Source organism: Poecilia formosa, unplaced genomic scaffold, assembly GCF_000485575.1.
Source record: "Poecilia formosa unplaced genomic scaffold, Poecilia_formosa-5.1.2 Scaffold305, whole genome shotgun sequence".
In the NCBI taxonomy this organism is placed as follows: Eukaryota; Metazoa; Chordata; class Actinopteri; order Cyprinodontiformes; family Poeciliidae; genus Poecilia; species Poecilia formosa.
In genome coordinates this window covers 628,834-649,390 of record NW_006800244.1, presented here as the reverse complement: position 1 = coordinate 649,390, position 20,557 = coordinate 628,834, and the positions used below count along the sequence as shown (strand labels likewise).

At 39.1% G+C, this 20,557-nt stretch overlaps 2 protein-coding genes across 3 annotated transcripts; both read right to left on the bottom strand.

Annotated features, from left to right (window-relative positions):
• Positions 1 to 2,547: 2,547 nt before the first annotated feature.
• Positions 2,548 to 4,663, bottom strand: npm3 (nucleophosmin/nucleoplasmin, 3). The gene is made up of 5 exons (XM_007572627.2): positions 4,483 to 4,663; positions 4,276 to 4,361; positions 4,000 to 4,119; positions 3,819 to 3,912; positions 2,548 to 3,209 (listed from the first exon to the last, which is right to left on the bottom strand). Exons 1-5 carry the CDS (start codon positions 4,553 to 4,555, stop codon positions 3,091 to 3,093), a joined length of 492 nt encoding a protein of 163 aa, XP_007572689.1. The 5' UTR covers positions 4,556 to 4,663; the 3' UTR covers positions 2,548 to 3,090.
• A 1,135-nt stretch (positions 4,664 to 5,798) lies between these two features.
• Positions 5,799 to 19,363, bottom strand: oga (O-GlcNAcase). 2 transcript variants are annotated; one of them, XM_007572625.2, is made up of 19 exons: positions 18,856 to 19,363; positions 17,942 to 17,993; positions 17,749 to 17,846; positions 17,510 to 17,640; positions 17,222 to 17,393; positions 17,036 to 17,134; positions 16,635 to 16,919; positions 15,946 to 16,104; positions 15,674 to 15,864; positions 15,230 to 15,484; positions 14,917 to 15,120; positions 14,079 to 14,253; positions 12,069 to 12,122; positions 10,602 to 10,687; positions 9,479 to 9,583; positions 8,768 to 8,859; positions 8,488 to 8,680; positions 8,235 to 8,394; positions 5,799 to 7,832 (listed from the first exon to the last, which is right to left on the bottom strand). In XM_007572625.2, the coding sequence occupies exons 1-19, from the start codon at positions 19,019 to 19,021 to the stop codon at positions 7,696 to 7,698; spliced, it is 2,814 nt and encodes a 937-aa protein (XP_007572687.1). In that variant the 5' UTR covers positions 19,022 to 19,363; the 3' UTR covers positions 5,799 to 7,695. The 2 variants fall into 2 exon arrangements, with proteins under 2 accessions (XP_007572687.1, XP_007572688.1); XM_007572626.2 differs by lacking the exon at positions 12,069 to 12,122 and having other exon boundaries at positions 18,856 to 19,362.
• Between the last annotated feature and the right edge of the window lie 1,194 nt (positions 19,364 to 20,557).

Below are 20,557 nucleotides of genomic sequence, written 5' to 3'. Positions count from 1 at the left end.
GGGCAGCTCATGCTGTATTGAAGTGTTTGTTTCAGTTAAATTCGATGATTATGGCTTAAATCTGATCCAGTTATTCAGAAATGTGAATATTACTTAAGAGCAATAAAAGGGTGACTTGTATCAGAGAAAAGTTATCCCACTAACAAGCCTCTGCATGTGCTGCATATTTGTTGTTTGAATTGTGGGTTTGGGAGTCTCTTATTTTCCTCTTGTCCATATTTCACAGGTTCTCTGCGGGGTTCAAGTCAGCTGAGTTTTATGCTGGTTAAACCCAGAAACAATACTGAAGTCATCAAAGCAGATATCGCTAACTTAGTCAGTATGGGGAGCCACCAAGCCCTGCTGCAAAACTAAATGTAATATCTCCGTAATGCTTGTCAGCAGAGGGAAGCACGAAGGGCTCTAATGTTTCCTGGTAGGTGGCTGCTCTGACGCTGGACAACGGACTGTCACCAGAATACGACATGCCTCTGTCTGGGGAACCTTCATAATGGACTTCAGGCAACTTCGATTATGTGCGGCATGCTCAACTTTCTAATAATATGCTTGGATATAACACTCTGCACAGCTAGCTGCTTTAGTTAGGAACTTTTATGGCTTACCTTCCTTGTGGTGTGTGTCAGTGAGGGTCTGCTGGAGAACTGTTAGGTTAACAGTCTTACCCCATGGTTGTGAATGCAATAACTTTATATTTCTGTAGAAGCAATGCTTTTTTTTTTTTTTTTTTTTTTTACTCGTCTCATGTTATATTCTCATATTCTGAACTTTGGGTTTTCATTAGCTGTATGCTGCAATCATCAAACATTAATAAATGCTTCCTGTGTGTAATAATTTCTATTCTACTGCATAGGAGTTTCAGTTTATTGAATTTGTGAACTAAATGAATGTTCCTCCTGAGATGCCTGGGCGTCATGGACGATCATGTGAGTTATGCGGGGCAGCTTACATGTAACTTCCATTGACTTTGACAATTTAATATCAAATCCTAGAAAAAGAAGAAAAACAAACCCTCATTAAACAGCTGTAATGTCTTAAACAGTTTGAACAGATCAGGATGTGGAACAAAGAAACTCAGTTCTCTTTGTATTTCAAGCACACAGAAGATCCCTTCAACAAAACCCGCCGAGACAAACCAGAACAGCTGCTTCTATCTGCAGGTGAGCTCATTAAACAACACAGCATAGCTTCCCACCACAGGCCGTGTCTTCCTGCAAGGCTGTTTGTACAGTTGAGAATATGTATGTAGATGATTCACCGTAACAGGATATAACCCCCATCTGCCTTCATAAAGCTTTAACGGACATTGCTTCTAAGTTATTCATTGTTGTTGGCGGTTTGCAGGCAGCCTGCAGTCAGTGTTTAGAGGACATTTCTGAGCTTATCCATCTATCTTTTCCTCAGCTCTGCTTCGGCTGCTTTTCTGGTATTTTCAATACGCTTTTGTGTTTATAATTGTGGGAAGTCTGAACATATGGCTACATCATAGGTCTCTTTAAAATGTGAAATTCATATTGATTCTTCGGGTAATCCTGCTGTAAGGCCAAAATCATGCTAGTTGATGAGGGCTGGCCTGTTATAACAGCAAATGTGTAATGAAAGCAAAACCTACCGTGGATCACAAATGTGTAGAGACTATTAGACTAAAAAAACAACTACTTTTACTACATATAATGTAAAATTGATGTGTACACGTCACATACGAATCCTTAGTTGAATTTTCCTGACATTTGTTCGTTTGACTTTAAATAAAGTCAGTTAGCAGAAACATTATAGAAAGAGTGTCACGGTTGGTGTAGATGGAGATATTTTGTTTTTAATTAGGGTAAAAAAAATTTTATAAAATGACAAAAGTTTAGACACCCCTGGATTACAGAGAATAAAAAGGGATCTTATAGTACATGCAAGCCATTAAAACTGGGCTCCATCCAGAGGTGGCGTTATAACGCAACTTCTCAGTTGAGATTGTATCGTTGAGCCTAGACACCATTTACCTTTTTTTACCCTCTATATGCAACAAAAGTCATTATGGTCAATTTTAGTTTTATCACATTACAAATTAAGGTCTTAATGCATTATGCACGCTATAACCTTTTTTTATTTTTTTATTTTACATTTGCAATAACAGCTTCTTCGTCTCTGATTGGGTTTTCCAGCCTGTGTTTGTACAGGATTCATGTGCCTGTAAATGACTCATCAGGTTCAGCCAGTATTTTACTTTTGCTCTGGGTTTGAAGCGCATATTTTACTCCAAACCACTTCCCTCTACGGGTCATAAAATCTGACATGAAATAAGTTTTAAACAGGTACCTGACATATTTTTCCCCATTATGTCCATATCTATATTGAAAATGTTTATTGGACCAGTGTTGTATTCTAATATTAAATTTTTTCATTAGCTGCAAGCAGAAAATCATAACGGAAATAAAGGCTTGAAAACAGTGCAATGTATGCTTGCATACAAGTTGAGTTACTTAAATAATGAACTTTTCAATAATATTCTAATCCGAGATGCATCTGTATGATTTAAGAAAATCCACAGTAAAATAAGCTGTGAAATTCATTATAGTTGTATATTAAACCAGCCTGAAATGAAAACTTCTTAGATAAAAATCACAAAAAGCACAGAACTGATGCATTCCTGAGAGTGTATGCAAAATTCTGAGCAAAACTTATTTTCAACATTGAAGATAATTGTCAAACATTTATTGAACTGCATATAAATCACCTGTTTCATTCAGAACGTTTCTCCTTGAGCAGGACAAACGCAATGTTATAAATGACATTAGCATTGGCTGGTGGCAACAGGCGTGTTTTCTTTTTTTTCCTCCCACCAGTGATAGTACAGTGAAATTTACTACAATAGGAATGTCACTATATACACAGTAAAAAAGAAAAAAGTGGATATTTTGATATCAAAAAACGCTTCTTATTCAAATAACTGTCTTTTCCAATCATTTTAACGCCGTGTTTAGCTGCCACCGCGCTGAGCTTTCACGCAGCTGTGTGGAAGAGGGTGTAAAATCTGTCCATCTGGTACAAAAAAAACCTGATCACTTCTCACATCGACAGCCATTTAAGTGTCCTCTTTGTCTACTGGTTCTTCTTCTTCTTTGCTGGTTTGATAGCAGGAAGCTCCTCTTCCTCAACATCCTCTTCCTCCTCATCTTCGCCTTCCTCCTCATCCTGATCGGAGTCTTCATTCTGTGGGACTGAGAAAGAAAGGTAGAGACAGGATCAGAATTTAATAATGAGCCAACCAGTATTACTATCATTTTCTCAAGCGAATCCATTTCCAGCTACGTTGGCTCTCTGTGTATTTGAGTGAATTTCAAGTAAATAGTAAATAGTTCTAGCCCTAACCCAACATGGGGTGAAAACTAAAACACCGCAAATCACTCAAACACCATCGGTGGTGGGAATTGTTTTAACTGGTGAGAGTTGATGGGGCGAATGGACCAAGTTAAGAAGGCTCTGAAAGACTTTGGACCTGGGTGGAGTTTCACCTTTCAGTAGGATAAAGTCAAAGTTGAAATGGAATGGCTTAGCAGTGTTCAAATGGCCTAGTCAAAGCCTGGAACTAAATCTAACGGAGGAAGAACGTGGGGAAAATGTCCCTCTTTAGAATAAAAAAAAAGAAAGAAAAAAAAACTTAAAACCATGTGACCTTTAAAATTATGTCTTGCTTTGCATTTGTCCAAACAGCATATAAAATCCCAATTCAGCACATTCATATTTGTGTTTGTAACTTGACAAAATGTGAAAGTCTCCAAAGTGTGTGAATGGTTTCAGTAAGCAGACTGTATCAGAGTAAAAGTTACCGATAAGGTGCAGGCCGCTGACAGAAACTGGTCCTGTTCCAGCTTTGAGTCGTAGAGTCACTGGGGCTTTCAGCTCAAACTCTCCCAGACTCACCTAAAAAAATGTAGTAAGAAACAAAAAAAGTAAGTCAACTTCAGGACAGCTTCATCTTTAGAATGTTTGACTATGTGATTAACTCACCATGGGCAGACACTTGATGTGAAGGTTGGCTATGGGTACTGAGATTTTCTTTCCCAGGTGGTTAATGGCTATTACCTCCACCACGTTGCTCTCCTCCTTGGCTCCCTCACCAAGGCAAATCTGAGGAAATAATAGTTATCTATCTGCATTTCTGCAACACAAATCTAAATTTAAAAAAAAAATCTACTAATGGGTTTGTAAAGTTGCAACATCGAGGCCAAAGACCTCGACAGACGTGACGTGGGCATAAAAGATTACAGTAAAAACTGAACATACGGTTCTAAGTTCCAGAAAGTGTTCGAGATCCTCTTCTTCATCTCCTTGGAAAGTGTAGAAGGGTACTTTAGAAGACAGCTCGCAGGCTGGAATTAAAATAAAACCATGAAATTTATATACAGCAGCATAACACGAGACATCATAGCATTCAAAAATCCACGTGTGCGCCGTCAGAGCAACATTTGAAACTGATTAAACTATCCTTACTGAACAAAAAGCTCTCCAACTTTGGCTCTGTGGTGCGTTGAAGGACCGAGGATTCCTCTTCAGTGAAAGACATTGTGTAGAAGCGTCAAAAGTTGTCTTAAATCCTAAATTTTTAAGATAAACCAACGCTCTGTGAAAAGGAGAGCGTCGCAAAGCAAGGGCGAAAGAGGTACGTCATATTTATGCGCCAGCTGATCAGATTTTTGTTTTGGTCCTCTTGACCAATCACCGTCAAGGAAATAAAATCACTCGCTAGTGCATTTTCTTTCTGATGTATATTTATTCCGCTTTTCTTTTTGATTTATTTTCGAAAGTGAAATATGTATGAACATTATAAAACAGCAAAAGCTCTTTGGAAAACAAAACAGCGGAAATTACTGGGGGCATATAGTATAACCGTAACAATAGTAAATAAATAAATAATAATAATAATAACGATAATAATAATAATAATGTTCAGGACAGTGCTTAAAATTCCTAGAAATCAATTTTGTTGCCACTTTTCTGAAATTAGTAACGTATCGTTAAGTAAGCTTGGTGTCAAGCGCCAAAATCTGATTCATTTTAATTCAGTACATTTAAATAACAATTTCCTCGCAATTTTTGGAAAACAAATGCAAATTCCAAGAATATAATTTGTACACTCGAAGTAGATATACTAATCTCTTTTTGAGGGCACACCACAATAAGGTTTTATTGCTGCATTTTCTAATATCAGACCCTAAAATCTAAGTCAGAAAATAATACATTCAAACAAAAATAGTTTCTCAGCCTTTTGAAAAAGAAAAACTAAAAAAGAGAAAAGAGAATATCTGAAAAAAGTTAGATTGCTTTCTAATCAAAATTATCAATATAAAAATAAAACATGCAACTATTCAAGGCGGTATTAAATATTGTAATTCCTTACAACACAAACCTAAGTTTTGGGGTTGTAAAATTGGAATTTAATCCCTTAAAATATAATTTTGTTATCACACTTCTGTTCAGATTAGGATTTTCATCACAATTTAGTTAAAAATTAGAAATAAAAGAAAACCAAAATATTGATTACCTCAATCTTTTTAAAAAAACAAAACAAACTTTATATTAAAATACATCTTTATAAAAAATTTTACTTAAGTTTTATTTTGTTGCAATGTTTTCAGAATATAAACATGCAATCTTTAACCACAAATCACAAATAAGATACTAAAAAAAAGACTAAATGTAGCTACAAAATATTTAGGTACGTAAAACTAAGCATCTCTGATCACCCTTTCAGTTTCGAGATGATAGATTGATGATTAAAAAAAAAATAGTGAAACAAAGACACAAACCAGGATCTTTATATGATTTATTAGTGTAATGTTATCTTACATAAAAATTTGTACAGAAATAAACGGTCACTTTAATGACTCCCATCCCCAAACCTGAACCGTCTGGTCTGAGGGATTTCTGCAGCTGGCAAAAAAAAAATAAAATAAAATAAAAATCACAAGCATCAAACTGTAAAATATCCTCTTGGAAGAGTCAAGAAACTAAAAACCAACTTCATTTGGAGGAGAGCAGGTTAGCTAGTTTCATTCCTTGTTGACCAGTCGGACGGCTCTGTCTAACAAGGGGTTAACACTCTGCTTTCTTTCCACTAAGACAGAATGGAAGCAATCTTCAAAAATAATATACAAAAACATTTTTATACTTCACAAATGATATTTACAAACCATCTAAGCACAACACTTTTATGCATGTAGTTCAAAGTGGCATGCTTCTTCCTTTATGGAGGCGACTGTAACCAATGTCAGCCACAGCAAACCGAACACACCTCATGCACGTTACGAATGTACAGATTGGAAACGTCACATTGACAGGCAGCTACGGGACAGCAACCGCTGATCTTCATTTAACCAACAGAGCTCGCCTGTTATTAGCCAAAGTGCTTCACTAAAAAGGAAAATGAAAAAAAATATACATTTGCAGAAACAAATGGAAATGAGTCGGAACAGGAAACGATCAACATACGGGCAAGAAAAAGGCCGACAGTAATTTAGCTACAGAGTCTTAAAGCTGCAGCTGAAACATGTGGAACCACCAACAGAGGCTCGTCTGAGAATACATTCATTTGAATGAAAATGTGAGAAATCAGAGGTTAATGTAAAGCACTGAGTAAATAACTTAAAAGTGTACAACAAACAGTTTAACTACAGTAGAAGTGAAGTATTTTTAACCAATGCACCTAAACCCAAAGGCTACTAAAACTTAAAATATTTTGGTCCCAATGATGCATTTTAATTTCTTTCAAAAAAAAAAAAAAAAAAAGGGCGTAATCAAGTAGATATTCTACTGCAATTAGGAAGAAACTCAATGCACACAGCTTAATAATCTCTAGAAAAGCATAAGCAAATTAAATGTACAAAAAAAAAAAAACATCTGAGAAAAATAATGGAAAGCAAGCCCCAGAAGATGCTACAAACTTTAAAATTATATGAATAATCAAATACAAAGATCTAATGAGTAATTGCTGGAGGGGAGTGATGCAAAGAAAAACAACAAAAAAGTAGCAAACTGTAAACATGTAGAAGCTTTTCTATCGCTTAGCAAATGTTAACAGCTACTTGAGCAAAAATTCAAAGAACCCCTTGGCTAATTTCCATCAACACTTTCTTTGATGTTCAGGTTTTCATCTCCCAGTGTATCATGTAGAAAAAAAAAAATTAACACAAAACATTCTTTCAGCACCTCTTTTCCCGTTTGACGTCCAACTCCCTTCTTTATTGTGTAATTACAAAAAAATAGGCTGAAAACAGCAGGCTGAAGGTTGTACAACAGCCCAAGTTAGGAGCCACCTTTTTCTCATAGCTGCAGCTGTTCACAGTCATCTCCTTTTTCAGAGGGATGATGAATGGAGGGATGGATGTAGTGGCAAGTCTTGGGGTCCTACAAGAACAATCCTAGGGGAAACGCTTGATGTTACTACCTGGGAGTGACTAGAGACCTCTTATTGGATGTTACAGCTCTTGATCTGCCAAATCCAGCTACACCCATTAAGGGCGGATCATGGTTTCTCTGTGCGATTCTTGTGCTCGTTTTACACAAAAATCCAAAAATCACAGCACATCCTGGGGTGAGCCTGAATTTAATGGCAGTATAAAAATAACGAAAGTTTTATCCAACATGAAGGTACCAAAAACGCTTAAGGTGTGTTGACTCGATCTCGCTCTGTCGCCGTGCGTTTCTTCAAAGGCTGCGTCCCATAATGATGACGTCTTTGGGAAAGCCGTCCATTTTGGCCACTTCAAAACATCCCAGCTTGCTGTAGAACTCCAACATTCGTTTATCAGTCTGACGAACTTTACAGAAAGCACCTTGGGAACCTAAGAGGAAGAAGAAAAAACTAATCGTGACGACCACAGAGTTTGATGTATTCTGATAGAAATGTATTTAAACAGATCAAAGATAAGTAAGCGAAGTGGAAGAAATTATGGTTTTCAAAAAATATTAAAAGTGTGGCATGGATTTGTATTCAACCAGTCTGAGTCAGTATTTTGTAGAACCAAAGTGATTTTGGGGAACGTCTCTACCAACTCTGCCCACCTTGAGCCTGAAACTGAATCAGACCGAGTGGCTGAACTTGAGCTAATTGGCCTAAAATTAAGTTTTATAATTACAGACATAACATAACTCAACACACGTGCCGCTCATTTTGACCCTGTGAATTCTTACACTACACTGAAAAACATAAAGGCAGGCCAACCTTTGGGATAGCTGCTACTTACCATTGGCCTTAAGAGAAGATAACAGACATCCCATCATGCTTTTGGCCACACTGGGGTCAGTGACTTTGGCATGAATGTCCACCTTGATGAGAGATGGGAAATTGGACAGGAAAGAGTCCGGTAGACCCTCCTCCTCCTCATGAAAACTCAGAATCATCTTCTGCAGAAATGAAAAGTAGACCACCACGCAATATAGTCAATAACAGGAGACACTGTGCTGCAGAATGCCAATCCAGACGAAGCGAGATCGTACCTCGGCCTCAGAAAGATCCTTTTCACAGTCTGGTTTGTGGTATTTCTCCTGCATGAAGGGAATCCAGCTCAACTTGCACTTCTTGATGAAAGGCTTCACATCTACAGTGCCGAGAGCGTAACCGCAGATCCCCTCGTCATCTTCCAGCACGAACCCATAGTCCGAGCTCACCGTCAGCAGTCCTCCAACTAGCCTGCAGTCAAATGCTTGGTCACTCACAACTACTTGACTGTAGGTGTCAGTCAAGGAGTTGATGAAAACTTTCGTCTTGATGTTTTACCTGTCCCCAATGAGGTCCGGTTCCCCCTCAGCGAATGGCTCATCTTCCATCCCTTCGCAGTACATTTCCTTACAGATTTTATAAACCGCAGTCTGAAAGAGAAGCAGACACAGCGATCACTGAAGTTTTACGCTCTCAGAGGAAGCCGGCTAATTGCTACTCAAGCTAACGATTATTTCAGTAATCTTTATTCAAGCTATTATTCCGATGACTGAGTAATTAGCTCGATTAGTCATCTGATTGCCGTTTGTTGGCACATTCTGCAGTTTTTTCATTAGACCGCTTAAGTTTATTTTATGCAATATTAGAAATGCATTGAAACAATGTGCCTTTTAAATAAAATAAACATATTATCGTCTAAAGCAAAGTATTTTTTGTACAGTTTTGTCTTAATGACTACTCTGAGGGTGTTGTTCTTCCAGTCAATGGCATGTTTTAGAGTCTGAATGCTCCAGTTAATGATTATTTGATTACTAAACTAGTTATTATTCCAATAATCAATTAGCTGTAAAAATAAGGAAATCAAATTCCACCGTTTTCCAAACTGTTCGGCACCCTGAAGTCATCTGTTAAATATTTTTTTTCCAACAATTGATTAGTTTTGACCAATCGTTCCCATTTCACCAGGACAGCAGTAGCTTACAGATTGCTGAGCAAATCGCTACAGAAATGTGGCACACCAAAGTACGGCTTCAATCAAAGGGACATTACCTCGTCTTTGGGATAGTAGGGCCTTATGGTATAGATTTTGGAGGTTGGCAAAGAAGGTGGAGGCTGGTAGAAAAGATCGTTTGCCCCATCTATTGGCAACAATCTCTGTGGGTATCAAAACAAAGAGGTTCAGTCTAACAGAGAACAGGCAGTCTGTTGCTTCGGCTGACTGCCTAACTGTGCATTTGCCAAGTCGTGCCACTGTCAGCCCAAAACGTACCGTAAAAGACAGCGAAGGACTTTGAAAGTTAAGATTAATCAATGACCCAGAGTTCCTTGTTGGTCTGACAGTGGACAACTAGAGCAAACACCAAATTTTTTTTTTTTTCTAACTTTTTCCTTGGCGCAGAGAAAAACACGTGTTTGCAAACACAGTGAAGTGAGGGTTTCGTTTTGGTCTGACTAAGGCTTTACTGGCTGAAGGAGATGCTCCTTTCCCTTTGGTAAGGCATCGCAATATTACGCTTGCGCAGGGCCCTCCTGTTGAGAAAAATAATGATGCTGGCGCAGAAATGCGGAGAACTCCAAGAAAAAAATACCAGAGGGGTGGAAATCAAATAAGAGTCCTTTTGCTCGACGGCATACCAAATGGAAGTGGTGTTTTAGAGAGGAGGCTGGTGTGTTTAATCTTGGAGTTCTCCCTTTGCACAGACGCTTGCGTACTCGCTTGCGCTGCGATGCTTTTTGCGCGTGCGCTTGCAAACACAGGGGTGTTTTTTTTATCTATAATTTTTTTTGCGCTGTGCTTTCCTGCAAAGAAACGTCATGTCATGAAAATAAAACCTAGCCATGCTCGCTTGCGCCGCTTGCGCCAGGGAAAAACAGCATCTCCTTTGGCAGCTGCTGAAAGAAACTAAGAGACGTCAACCACAAAACGCCACGTCAAAAACAATTTGAACGGCTTTAGGTTCTTTTATGAAAACGGGGGAAAATTGCCATTCCACCCGTAGAGTTTGACAACACTCCAAAGTCAAAAACCTGGATGTTACAGGATTAGTTTGTTACAATCAGCTCACCTTTGACAGACCAAACCTCATCATACCTGCGCACATTTACCATCGTCTTCCACAGCACTGTTTTTTTTTTTTTTTTTTTATTGCCATTATTTCGGTGCATTAGATACCTGGAACTCTCCTGCTAGACCTCCCCTAAAGGCCCAGGACTCTTGTTCTCCTTTAGGGAATTGTGCTGAGGACTGACTACGACACCCTGTTAGGAGCAGAGCCAAGCGGACATTGTTACCACAGGATGGGGCTCTGATACAGATGAAAGGAGTGGGGAATGAAGGGGGTAATATGTAATATAAATTATAATATTTTTTTAATCATTAAAACATAAAATGGAATAAATTAGTGGTGCATAAAAATACTTCAATGACGTGATGGGGCTCAGGCATCTAAATCTCATGTTTGTGGAATTATGGTGAAAACTCAAATGCAAGATTATGTGTTTGGCAATAAAATTAACCAGCTATAAATCTCAGTCTGCAGGTTATCTGCTCATTTTCTTAATCTCCTCCAACCTTTGTTGTGTGAAAAGGAAAGGTACTCCTCCTGCTGATGGAACAATGCTGACCAACAGTGGGATAAACTATTCTGTCTAAGGCTCACAACAGAAAGCTTTAGCTGCCATCACCCCACTGATCTTAGCACCCCGTGTGAAGTCACATTCTCGTTTTATCTGCCTTGTCACATGACGGGGGGAGGGAGAGGGAGGCACGAGTCATTAAAAACCAGGAAGACTGGAGTCAGCACACTCCCTGACTTAAAGGGCCTCTCAGTTTGATATTAAAAGCCACAGATAAAACAACTCAGTCAAAAAAAAAAAGGAGGGGAAAACAAAAAGAGAAGACGATAAAGATAAAAAATAACTACGAGGTCAAAACACAGTAGAGAAAACGTATGTCTAAAGCACGCACGGCTCTTTGACAGATTGAATAAAACGGCAGCTAACGAAGTCTGAACCTGGTTGACAAGAAGCCCTGTCATGTGACCAGCCAAATGCAGCGCGCGTGCAGGACGCCTAACCCTGCTTTACACGTGAACCTCACACTGATCAAAACAATGTCCTGGGAAGAGCTGACAGCACAGCATGCAGATGCACCCGCAAGAAGGAACTCTGAACTGAACATTACTTATTTATGTTTAAGAAAAAAATAAAATAAAATAAAGCTCAATCTCTGTGGATTTACCTCCACCTGGATCAGCTGGATGTAAACAAGAAGCAGGAGTGACTGCTTGTTTTTAATCCAGCTGCTGTGGATGTGAGCTTATGCATTTGATGTTGAGGCCAAAACTCAAGTTCCTCTGGGCAGGTGCATCAGGCTGGTCTGAGAGTTTATTTAGGCCTACTGACAGAAACAAAAAACAAGTTAGGAAGATGCCGCTAAAGAGAGAAATTTTTGAAGTTAACCACTGGAATTCAAGCTTAAAAATCGCTGCGCAGGATGTGACTTCATCCGGAGGGTTGTTTCCTTTCCTCCAATTCAATCGTTTTACATAAATTTGGTTTGAGAAATTTTTTTTTTTAATTACATGGATCAAATTCAAACATGAACAAAGGAAAGAGACAACGCCTGCATTGTGCATACATCGGCCACTGTCGATCCAATAGCAGTAGAAACTTGTACTGTGGATTCTTCCATCTGTACATAGTGAAGGGAGAAAACAGTAGAAAATAGTTATTAGTAGGTGTTCTTAGTACAACATTTAGGGAGATTGCGACTAAGTGCCGGCTGCAAGGCTTTAATCAAGGGAAATTCATGTGAACTGATGAGACAACTTGTGTAAGGTCACAAACAAACAGCGTTAAGAAACTGCGCAACACGGCAGCAGATAAAAATGTAATTAAAATACGGAGACTGATTTTCTCAGCGTCTCTGGCTTATGGAAAAATATGTCCATTTTAGGTAAAGTCAGACGTGTAACGCGTGAAGTGGAGCCTTTTTCCAGAGCAGGTTTTGCTGCCTGCTGTGTTCTGTTGGCCGAGATCCCAGCTTTACAAAGTAGCTGAACGGGGAAGAAACCTGTGAATGAAACTGGGTTACAGGAAGTAACCTACAGGCCATGCTGGTGCTTCAGGGTAATCAATGCAACTCTGAAAGAATGAGACATCGTTCCAATAGTGGACGCCACTCAAACTGTATCCAGTGTTTAAGCGCACACAAGTGCGAAGAGGAGACCACCTCCTTTCTTTTAAGGGTAGACAATAAAGATCAGGCATGAGGCGGTTTGTTGCTACGACGGCTTTTCAGTGCTGCGAAAAATTATAGCCTGTATACTCAGATTTCTCCCAGAGCAATGCAGTGCCGACCCTCCCCCACCTATTCCTGATATCACCAGCTGGGCTAGAGAACTACAAAACCTCTCGCTCATTTACAGGAAAGACAAACTCATCTGCTTGGAAATATTTCTAATTTAAAAAAAAAAAAAAAAGCGTGGACAGTGAATGTGTTCAACTAAAGGAGGACCTTTAGTTTTCATTAAAATGCCACTGATTAAGAACTACATTTGGCAAGCTACAAGCAGCATTTCTTCTCCACCCAAGCAGATTATTAATTATATAGCTAATTTGTGTTGTACTAGTGCTATTCCACAAATAAAAAAAACCCAAACAAAAGCAAAACCAAACATTTCAGGTTAGTAAACATCTACGTTATACTACTTTTAGCTGGTGTTCTGATTTTACAGATATTCTAACAATAGGTTACTTTTTTTTTTTTGGCAGGACTGATTATTGATTTTCTGCATTTTAATGCAAGTTTCAGTATTTTTACTGCGAGCATCTCATACCGGCCCATGCCTAATACAGACTGCGGTAACAAATCAGGTGACAATCATCATCCAACTAGCGGCCTCGTCTCTGAGGCAATTTTGCAAAAATATTTTCAGCAATGTTTCAAATACTTTCAGCTAAAACACTTCAGATATGTTTGAGTTTATTTTTCTCTATGCACCAGAATGGCCTTCAACAGTGAGTCAGTCAACTTGCTCTCCAAGCTCGCGTGCGCGCCAGGGCATGAAACAAGGCGGAGGGGGGGAGATAGGGATTTCCCCTATGCCCGTCCCCACAGACAGAAATGGAGGCAAGTGTGTCTGAGTGGGAATGTAGCAGTGATGTTACTGGACACACAGCAAGCAGCAGTAACCCTGGAGTGGTATTATCTATGCTGGATATCGGAAATGTTGGACCTTTTTGTTGGATAAACAGGGAGGCTGCTAGCAGTGCAAGCGGCATTCAGTCTGACGTAAAAACATGTAAATTACAGAAAGCAATCAACATGTGTGCAAAAGGAGGCATTTCCTTGATGCATTCTGCTTCGTCTGTGCAAAACTGATCTATGATTGCTTATAGTACTAACTTCAGATTATTGTCATGAACAAATGTTTTGTGAAGATGCTAAAATTTTAACATTTAAATAAACCTCACTTATTAAATCTATGCACCTAACCAATAACTGATCTGTTTGCTCCATTAAATCTAATTTTCTGAAAGTTTCTTTTAACAAATATGTGTTTGTGTATACATATTAGACGCCAAGCTACTTTTTTTTTTTTTTTTTTGCCAAGACGAAGAGGCCCCAAAGCTCCTCAATACGTACCGAGCCACAGGACAAAAGACTTGACCATAGACATGATGCTCTTGATGTCCCAGATGTAGGGGTAGAGGTCAAACAGGATGGTGCGGTTGGCTGTGTTGGACAGCCGTGTGAACATGTGGATGACGGAGCAGCACATGTCTTGAAACTTCTCCGCCCGCAGCTGCCATTCAGCCACCTGAACGTAAAGATCCGGAAAGATAATAAATACTCGTTGTTAAGCATAAGGGGTTCATTGATGCTCGATCTGGGATGTAAAATCGCAGCTCAATTAATTGGCCCCTCTTCCTTAGGCAGCTGTTTATTTCCAATAGGTTTTATGAACAGAATCAATCTGCCTGCTTTGATCTGGAGATGAATTAAACCGGCTTGTCTTTTGTTATTTTTTTATTTTTTTTGTGTGTGTTTGAACTCAACTGTACTGAATTCATTTTGTGAAAACTACAGCATAAATCTTAAGATTTCTTGTTTCAACTTTTTCCACAGAAAAAATATGATTTTGGTTTAATATACGAGAGTGAAACCTGTCTTCAAATGTAGCTTAAATAATTAAAGGGTTGATGGAACATCGTTCTGTTGTTTATACCTGTGTTTTTCCACTGTAACGAAATGTCATTACACAAAAGTAACAGGTGACTTCATATGAGGGGAGCCGTTTGAACAAACAAGAATGGCTCAACACTGTGCAAGCATCCAGTTTACCATCACACCAACACCACCCAATGGACACTGAGGGTAGTACACATCCGCCATTTTGTTTTCAACTCCATTACCAGCTTGTTTAGTTAATAATGCACCGCAGCTCTCACACAGACGTCTCTCTCTTCAGAAAAAGCCTCACCTTTTCACTTTCTTTTCTCTTGCAGTTGACGCTGACGACGCTGCTGTTGGCTCTCAGCCAGTTGAACTCCTTTAACATCTGTGTGGCTTTAGGTCCGTGTTCGTAAGGCAGGTAGAAGAGCTCAGCCAGGAGACACAGGTCCTCCAGCGTCGGAGGCTCTGGTGTGAACAGAGGCTTCTCGTCGGGGCCGGGCACATACAGATCCTGATGATTTAAAAACACACACACACACAAAAAAAAAGCAAAATCTGAACTTAGAGGTTTATTCTATAATACTTTTGTCTTAAGCTTCAAATATAAAGAATCTTAGTACCTGTTTGAGTTGATCATCTGTCTGCATAGGAGCAATATCACTCCCAGAATCCTCCTGGATCGACTCTTCTGGGGACTTGGACTCTGCCAGACTCTCCTTGTCTGTATCCATGGGCTTGAGGTCCTCGGCCATTTTGTCAGCCAAGATGGGAGCGACGTCTTTCTCTTCCGGGTCGGCTTCTGCCTCTGGCTCGTCCAGCTTCTCCACCACCATCTCCATCGGCTCCTCATCTGAATCCTTCTTTTCCACGTCCACCTGCATTGACACAGTAAATCATAGATATAAATATATATATATTTTTTGAAAAGCAACTGAAGACAGTTTTAATGAGACGGGTGCAGGGTTAGAGAAATGATACAGTATTATTTCATAATACAAACAGCTCTGTTCATCGTTAAACATGAATAATTGTTAGATTTAACTATACAACTATTTAAATCTCACCTCTTCTACCTCTTCAGCCGTTTTTACCAGGGCATGTGGGAGGGGATCGAGGAGGAGGGGGGGCATTGCAGGGGACATGATGGGCTGCTGGAAAACAGTAGTGACTGACGTGGAGGAGCAAAGGGACGGAGCTGTCATGGAAGATACATCAATGGCCGTGCTTTTGGCACCACTCTGAGGCACCTGTCGGCCTGAAGGAGCACAGGGTTAATCCACTGGGTTTTCACTTAAAAAAAAAAGGCGCCTAAAATATTCATTGGGATTGCTCTTACTGTTGTATTGGAGAGGCACACTGAATTCTGCAAGCCACTCTGTCAGAGCGAGCTTTAAAGCGAGCTGTGGGCTGTAGAGCATGTCCGTCTCCAGCTCCTCATCGCTGCCTTCGTTCTCAAGCTTGATCTGGATGGACACAGTGCTGTCCTCGCCGTCAGCTGGTCCAGAGAGACGCAAATTAATAACTTACAAGCATTATTATGCTGCATTATCACAATTTCGTATTAGTAAAGAGTTCGCACAGAAGTTTTATTTAACTTCAAAACAATTCCTACGTGTGAGGAAAAGACAAAAAATGTTTTCGAATCTACCACTGTGGACCTGTCTGAGAGATAATGAAAGCGGGTGAATGGGAGACCCTAAGCAAACTTCAGATTATTCAAAGCAAATTTCTTCTACTTCCAAAATACCTCAAGTAGAAATCATTTTTAGGATCTAAACCAAACCTGTTTAAGAGCAACGGTTACCAGGGCCTTAGGTGTCCAAATTAGCATGTTTTCTTTGGCACATTTAATAGGATTACCTAATCCTGTTTTGCAGACTTCAGAATAATTCTAGAAAAATTCTAAGCATTTGTACACTCATCCAAACTTGTAAAATAGAGAGAAATGTAACCTTTTCAAAGCTGCATAGCATCTCTCAGTGTAATGTTTTTCATGCTGAGATTGCTGCTTTGGCTCATACTTACTCATGACCACATCTTTGCGAACCCCGTTCATGTTAGACTTGTACCAGGTGGCCAAAGTGTGAATGGCGACAAAATTGGATTCGAACTCGCAGTTGGGGTTGGTGAGGACTCCCTTCAGCCGGGGGATCAGCTCAGTGGAGCGGCCCTTGTACGGACCTAAAAACAGCCTCTTCTGGTCGTAGTCATTGGCATGAAAATTGTCCCAAATAACAGGGGCTCTTCTCAGGATCTTTGACACCTCTTCAATGGACTCCACTGGGATGTCTTTAGAAACCACTTTGGGCCCTGCGGATAGTACAGCATATTAAAAATAGTCAATATTATTCCGCAGCTATAACACCAATGAGATTTAGCTGAACCAATGGAATGATGCTCATATGAAAGGACACTTTTACACTCACCTGTCCACAGCACATCAATGCTAGGCAGGAGTTTCTCTCCAACTGTGCGGAGGTAGGGGGATTGCGAGACACTTGGGTAGCAGAATGTTCCACAGTACTCTGCGTTTCAGCAAAGAAGAAAATAATTCAATGAATGACAATACAGGCATTGAGAACTGTGTAAAATTGGGAAGAAAGATGGAGTACCTGTGGGGCAAAACAAGAAGGTTTCAGGCTCTCCCAGGTACTGGTAGATTTCATTAGTTATAGAAACCTGAGCATGAGCAAAAGAGCTGAAGACTTCTTTGTCAGCAGGGCACATGTTGTGGTCAATATCGTCAAAAAGTAAGGCAAAGGATTTGCAGCCAAAATGAGTAACCTGAGCGGGGGGAAAGAAAAGATGGCAGGGAATTAAAAACAAAGAAGTGAATTTGTAGTACATTAGGAATGTGCCCATGATTAAGGTTTTATTCCAGTGTTAAAATATTTCAATACCTGATCAAGTTTTCTTTTAAGTGCAGAAACCTCTTTCTGATTAGAGAAAGTTATGTCTAGTCCAGGGGAAATGGCATATATAAACTCTATCCCATGCTCCTTGGCGGCACTAACTAAAGTCATGAGTTGTTCTGCAAAACGGATGAGATAAAAAAAGAAAAAATACACACAATTAACAACTATGATTCGTGTTTCTTAAGCACCACATCTTATGGAGAAATTTAGTCAAAAATATTCACCTGCTTCTTCCACTGAATACAGTTCTCTCCAGAACATTCTGTGCTTGTAGTCGTCTTTGGGTGCATAAAGATATGTGTTCAGCCCCCACTTCTGTTGCCTGTGTAATTTGGTAATGTAGAACAGTCATTGTCATAATCCAAAATAACCTGATATTATTTTATTGACACCTTTAATTAGAAGAATGCACATTACCTTCTGAACAGCTCTTTTCTCTGTTCCATAGTCCATGGACGCCCGTAAAAGCCTACATAGAGAAAACGTATAATGAATTTCAATGCAGTCTTCTTTCCATTTCAAGTCACATTAGCAGCATATTTTGACTTCCAAGGCTACCATATTAAAGAACCTACCCCTCAGATATGAATTATAGCTGGAAAGGACATTAAAGCTGCATGCACACATGCTAATTTTGGATTCCCATTTGATCGTATTTTACTAGACTATTTTACAACCTTTTGGCATTCTCAAATCTATAATATCTTGAAATGATAAGTCTGGACTGGACTACCTAAATTAATGTAGAGGCAAAAAAAGAGGTCCAGGGCAAAACCAATCTTTAGATGATCTGTGATCATCTAAAAGCCAAAAAAAGCTGTCCAAATGCCCCCATTTTATGAGTTGGGGAGAGGAAGAGGGGGGCGACATAAGCTTTCATGGGCCAAATGAAAGACAAAGGAGCAAACCTGAATGCAACTCGACCTACAATATCGCTCATTTCCCATGAATCACGATTTTATCTTGTAGATGATAAATGATTAAATTTGGAATATCTGTCTTTTTTACTGCATTCTTTTTTTTTTTTTCAATAAGCGATCAATTTAGATTCCAGAGCTTTCCAGACTGAGCTGAAACCCTGCATGGTGAGGATGCATTTGGTGCAAGCAAAGAAAAAAAAAAACATTCAACACACTGTACGTTAATGTCACTTTCACAGTCTCGCTAAAATGTAATCCACCTGCCTCCGGGAACACATCATTGTTATAATGATAAATTACAAAGAGCATCTTATCACTGCAGCATTTCTACGTTCAATCTCTCACCGTTTACAGATAATTAAAAAAAATCAATTTAATATAGAGTGAATTTTTATATTTAGTCATCATTACCTTCAACTACACCACTAATGAATTTTCTGTGGCCCGTAGTTTCCACTACGATGCTGGAGTCCGCCACTGGGCCCGGGGCCTCCACACAAGCCTCTCCAGAGACTGGGCTGGGGCTCGGCTCAACATCTAACGGAGGAGTGTCTAAAGTCTTGTCTTTTTGAACCATCGTACAAGGGTTTCCTTGACACAATCACAAAATCCGGAGGAAAAAAACAAAACAAAAAACAGGCGGCAAACCAAATGCAGGTTTTTTTTTAGCACAAACAAGCACCCCAAAGGAAATACACCGCGTCACTCTCCGTGTAACGTCGGCAAAGCTCACGGTGTTGGCGATTATATTCTTCAGTAAAATTCAAAACTTGCTTTCGCAAAATGTTCTAAAACTGTTATCAGGCCACAAAGAATACTATGCATGTGGACAAATTCATAAAGTAAGAAAAACCGTCGTCCGTCTGTATCCGACCATCCTCTTCGCTTTATGATCAAATTTAACCTACTTTTCCTTGGTTCTTCCTGTTTACACCGAGTGCGCATGCTCACGAGACTAGCTCAAACCAGTCAGAACCGGATCTAGGTGACAAAACAGAGCAAAGCTTTCAGGAGAGCACCTTCTCTGCAGACGCCATTGTAACTGAAGACCTACATTTCTTTTTACATATTTACATAATTGTATTTAAAAGATAGATAAAATATATATGCTTTAGATATACTATATATATATATATATATATATATGCTTTAGATATCCAATATAAATATATATATAATTTGTTATATTTTTGCAATAAGTTACTCAGATGTTGATGGGAAAAAAATGTTAATTGTATTAATCAAAAACTAAAGCTAGACTGAATAAGAGAGTAGGGTTACTCAAAATGTATCAATATGCCATCTGTTTGAAATGCTTTAATTTGTCCATATGTTCAGTGACTGTATCTCCACAGCTTTTTACAGATACCCCTTACATTCACATTTTAAATGTACTTTGGTAATAAAATAATTGCAGACTTACACTCTTGGGCAGGTGGAAAAAGCAACATTGCTTTTTTTCACCTGCCTTATGATTTTTAAAATAAGCCTATAGTCCAACACAAATAAACATAGGTGCTAGTGTATAAAATAAACATTTTTAACAACAATTCCCAACCAATTTTCGGATCTTCTGTTCGTACTTTTTGTGGAGTCAGCATTACCTAATGCCACATGCACTGAGTTGCTAGCATGTCATAGTAAAAACAAGTTGAGTTTGACTGGTCTTACAGCCTAGTAACTTAAGCTTATTTGTAAAAAAAAAAAAAAAAACATTCAACACAGTGTACATTAATGTCACATTCACAGTCTCGCATAAATGTAACCCACCTGCCTCCTGGTACACATCATTGTTATAATGAAAACTTATAGATGAGATGTGCTTTGTAGCACATCTCAGCTACAAAGCAGTTCAAAGTGCTTTACATAATAAAATGTAGTTAAAAAAAGACACACACTACTATGGCAGAAAAAGAGAATGAAAAGTTGTAATCTAGACCAGGGGTGTCAAACTCAATTTCACCGTGGGCCACTCACCCCAAGAGATGCATAACCTACAAAAACCATTTCTGTCTGGTTTCAAACCAGAGACCTTTTGCATGTAAAGCAAATGTGATAACCACTACACTACAGGAACTGAACTTCTCTGCTTTGATTCAGTTTGAGGTTCCAA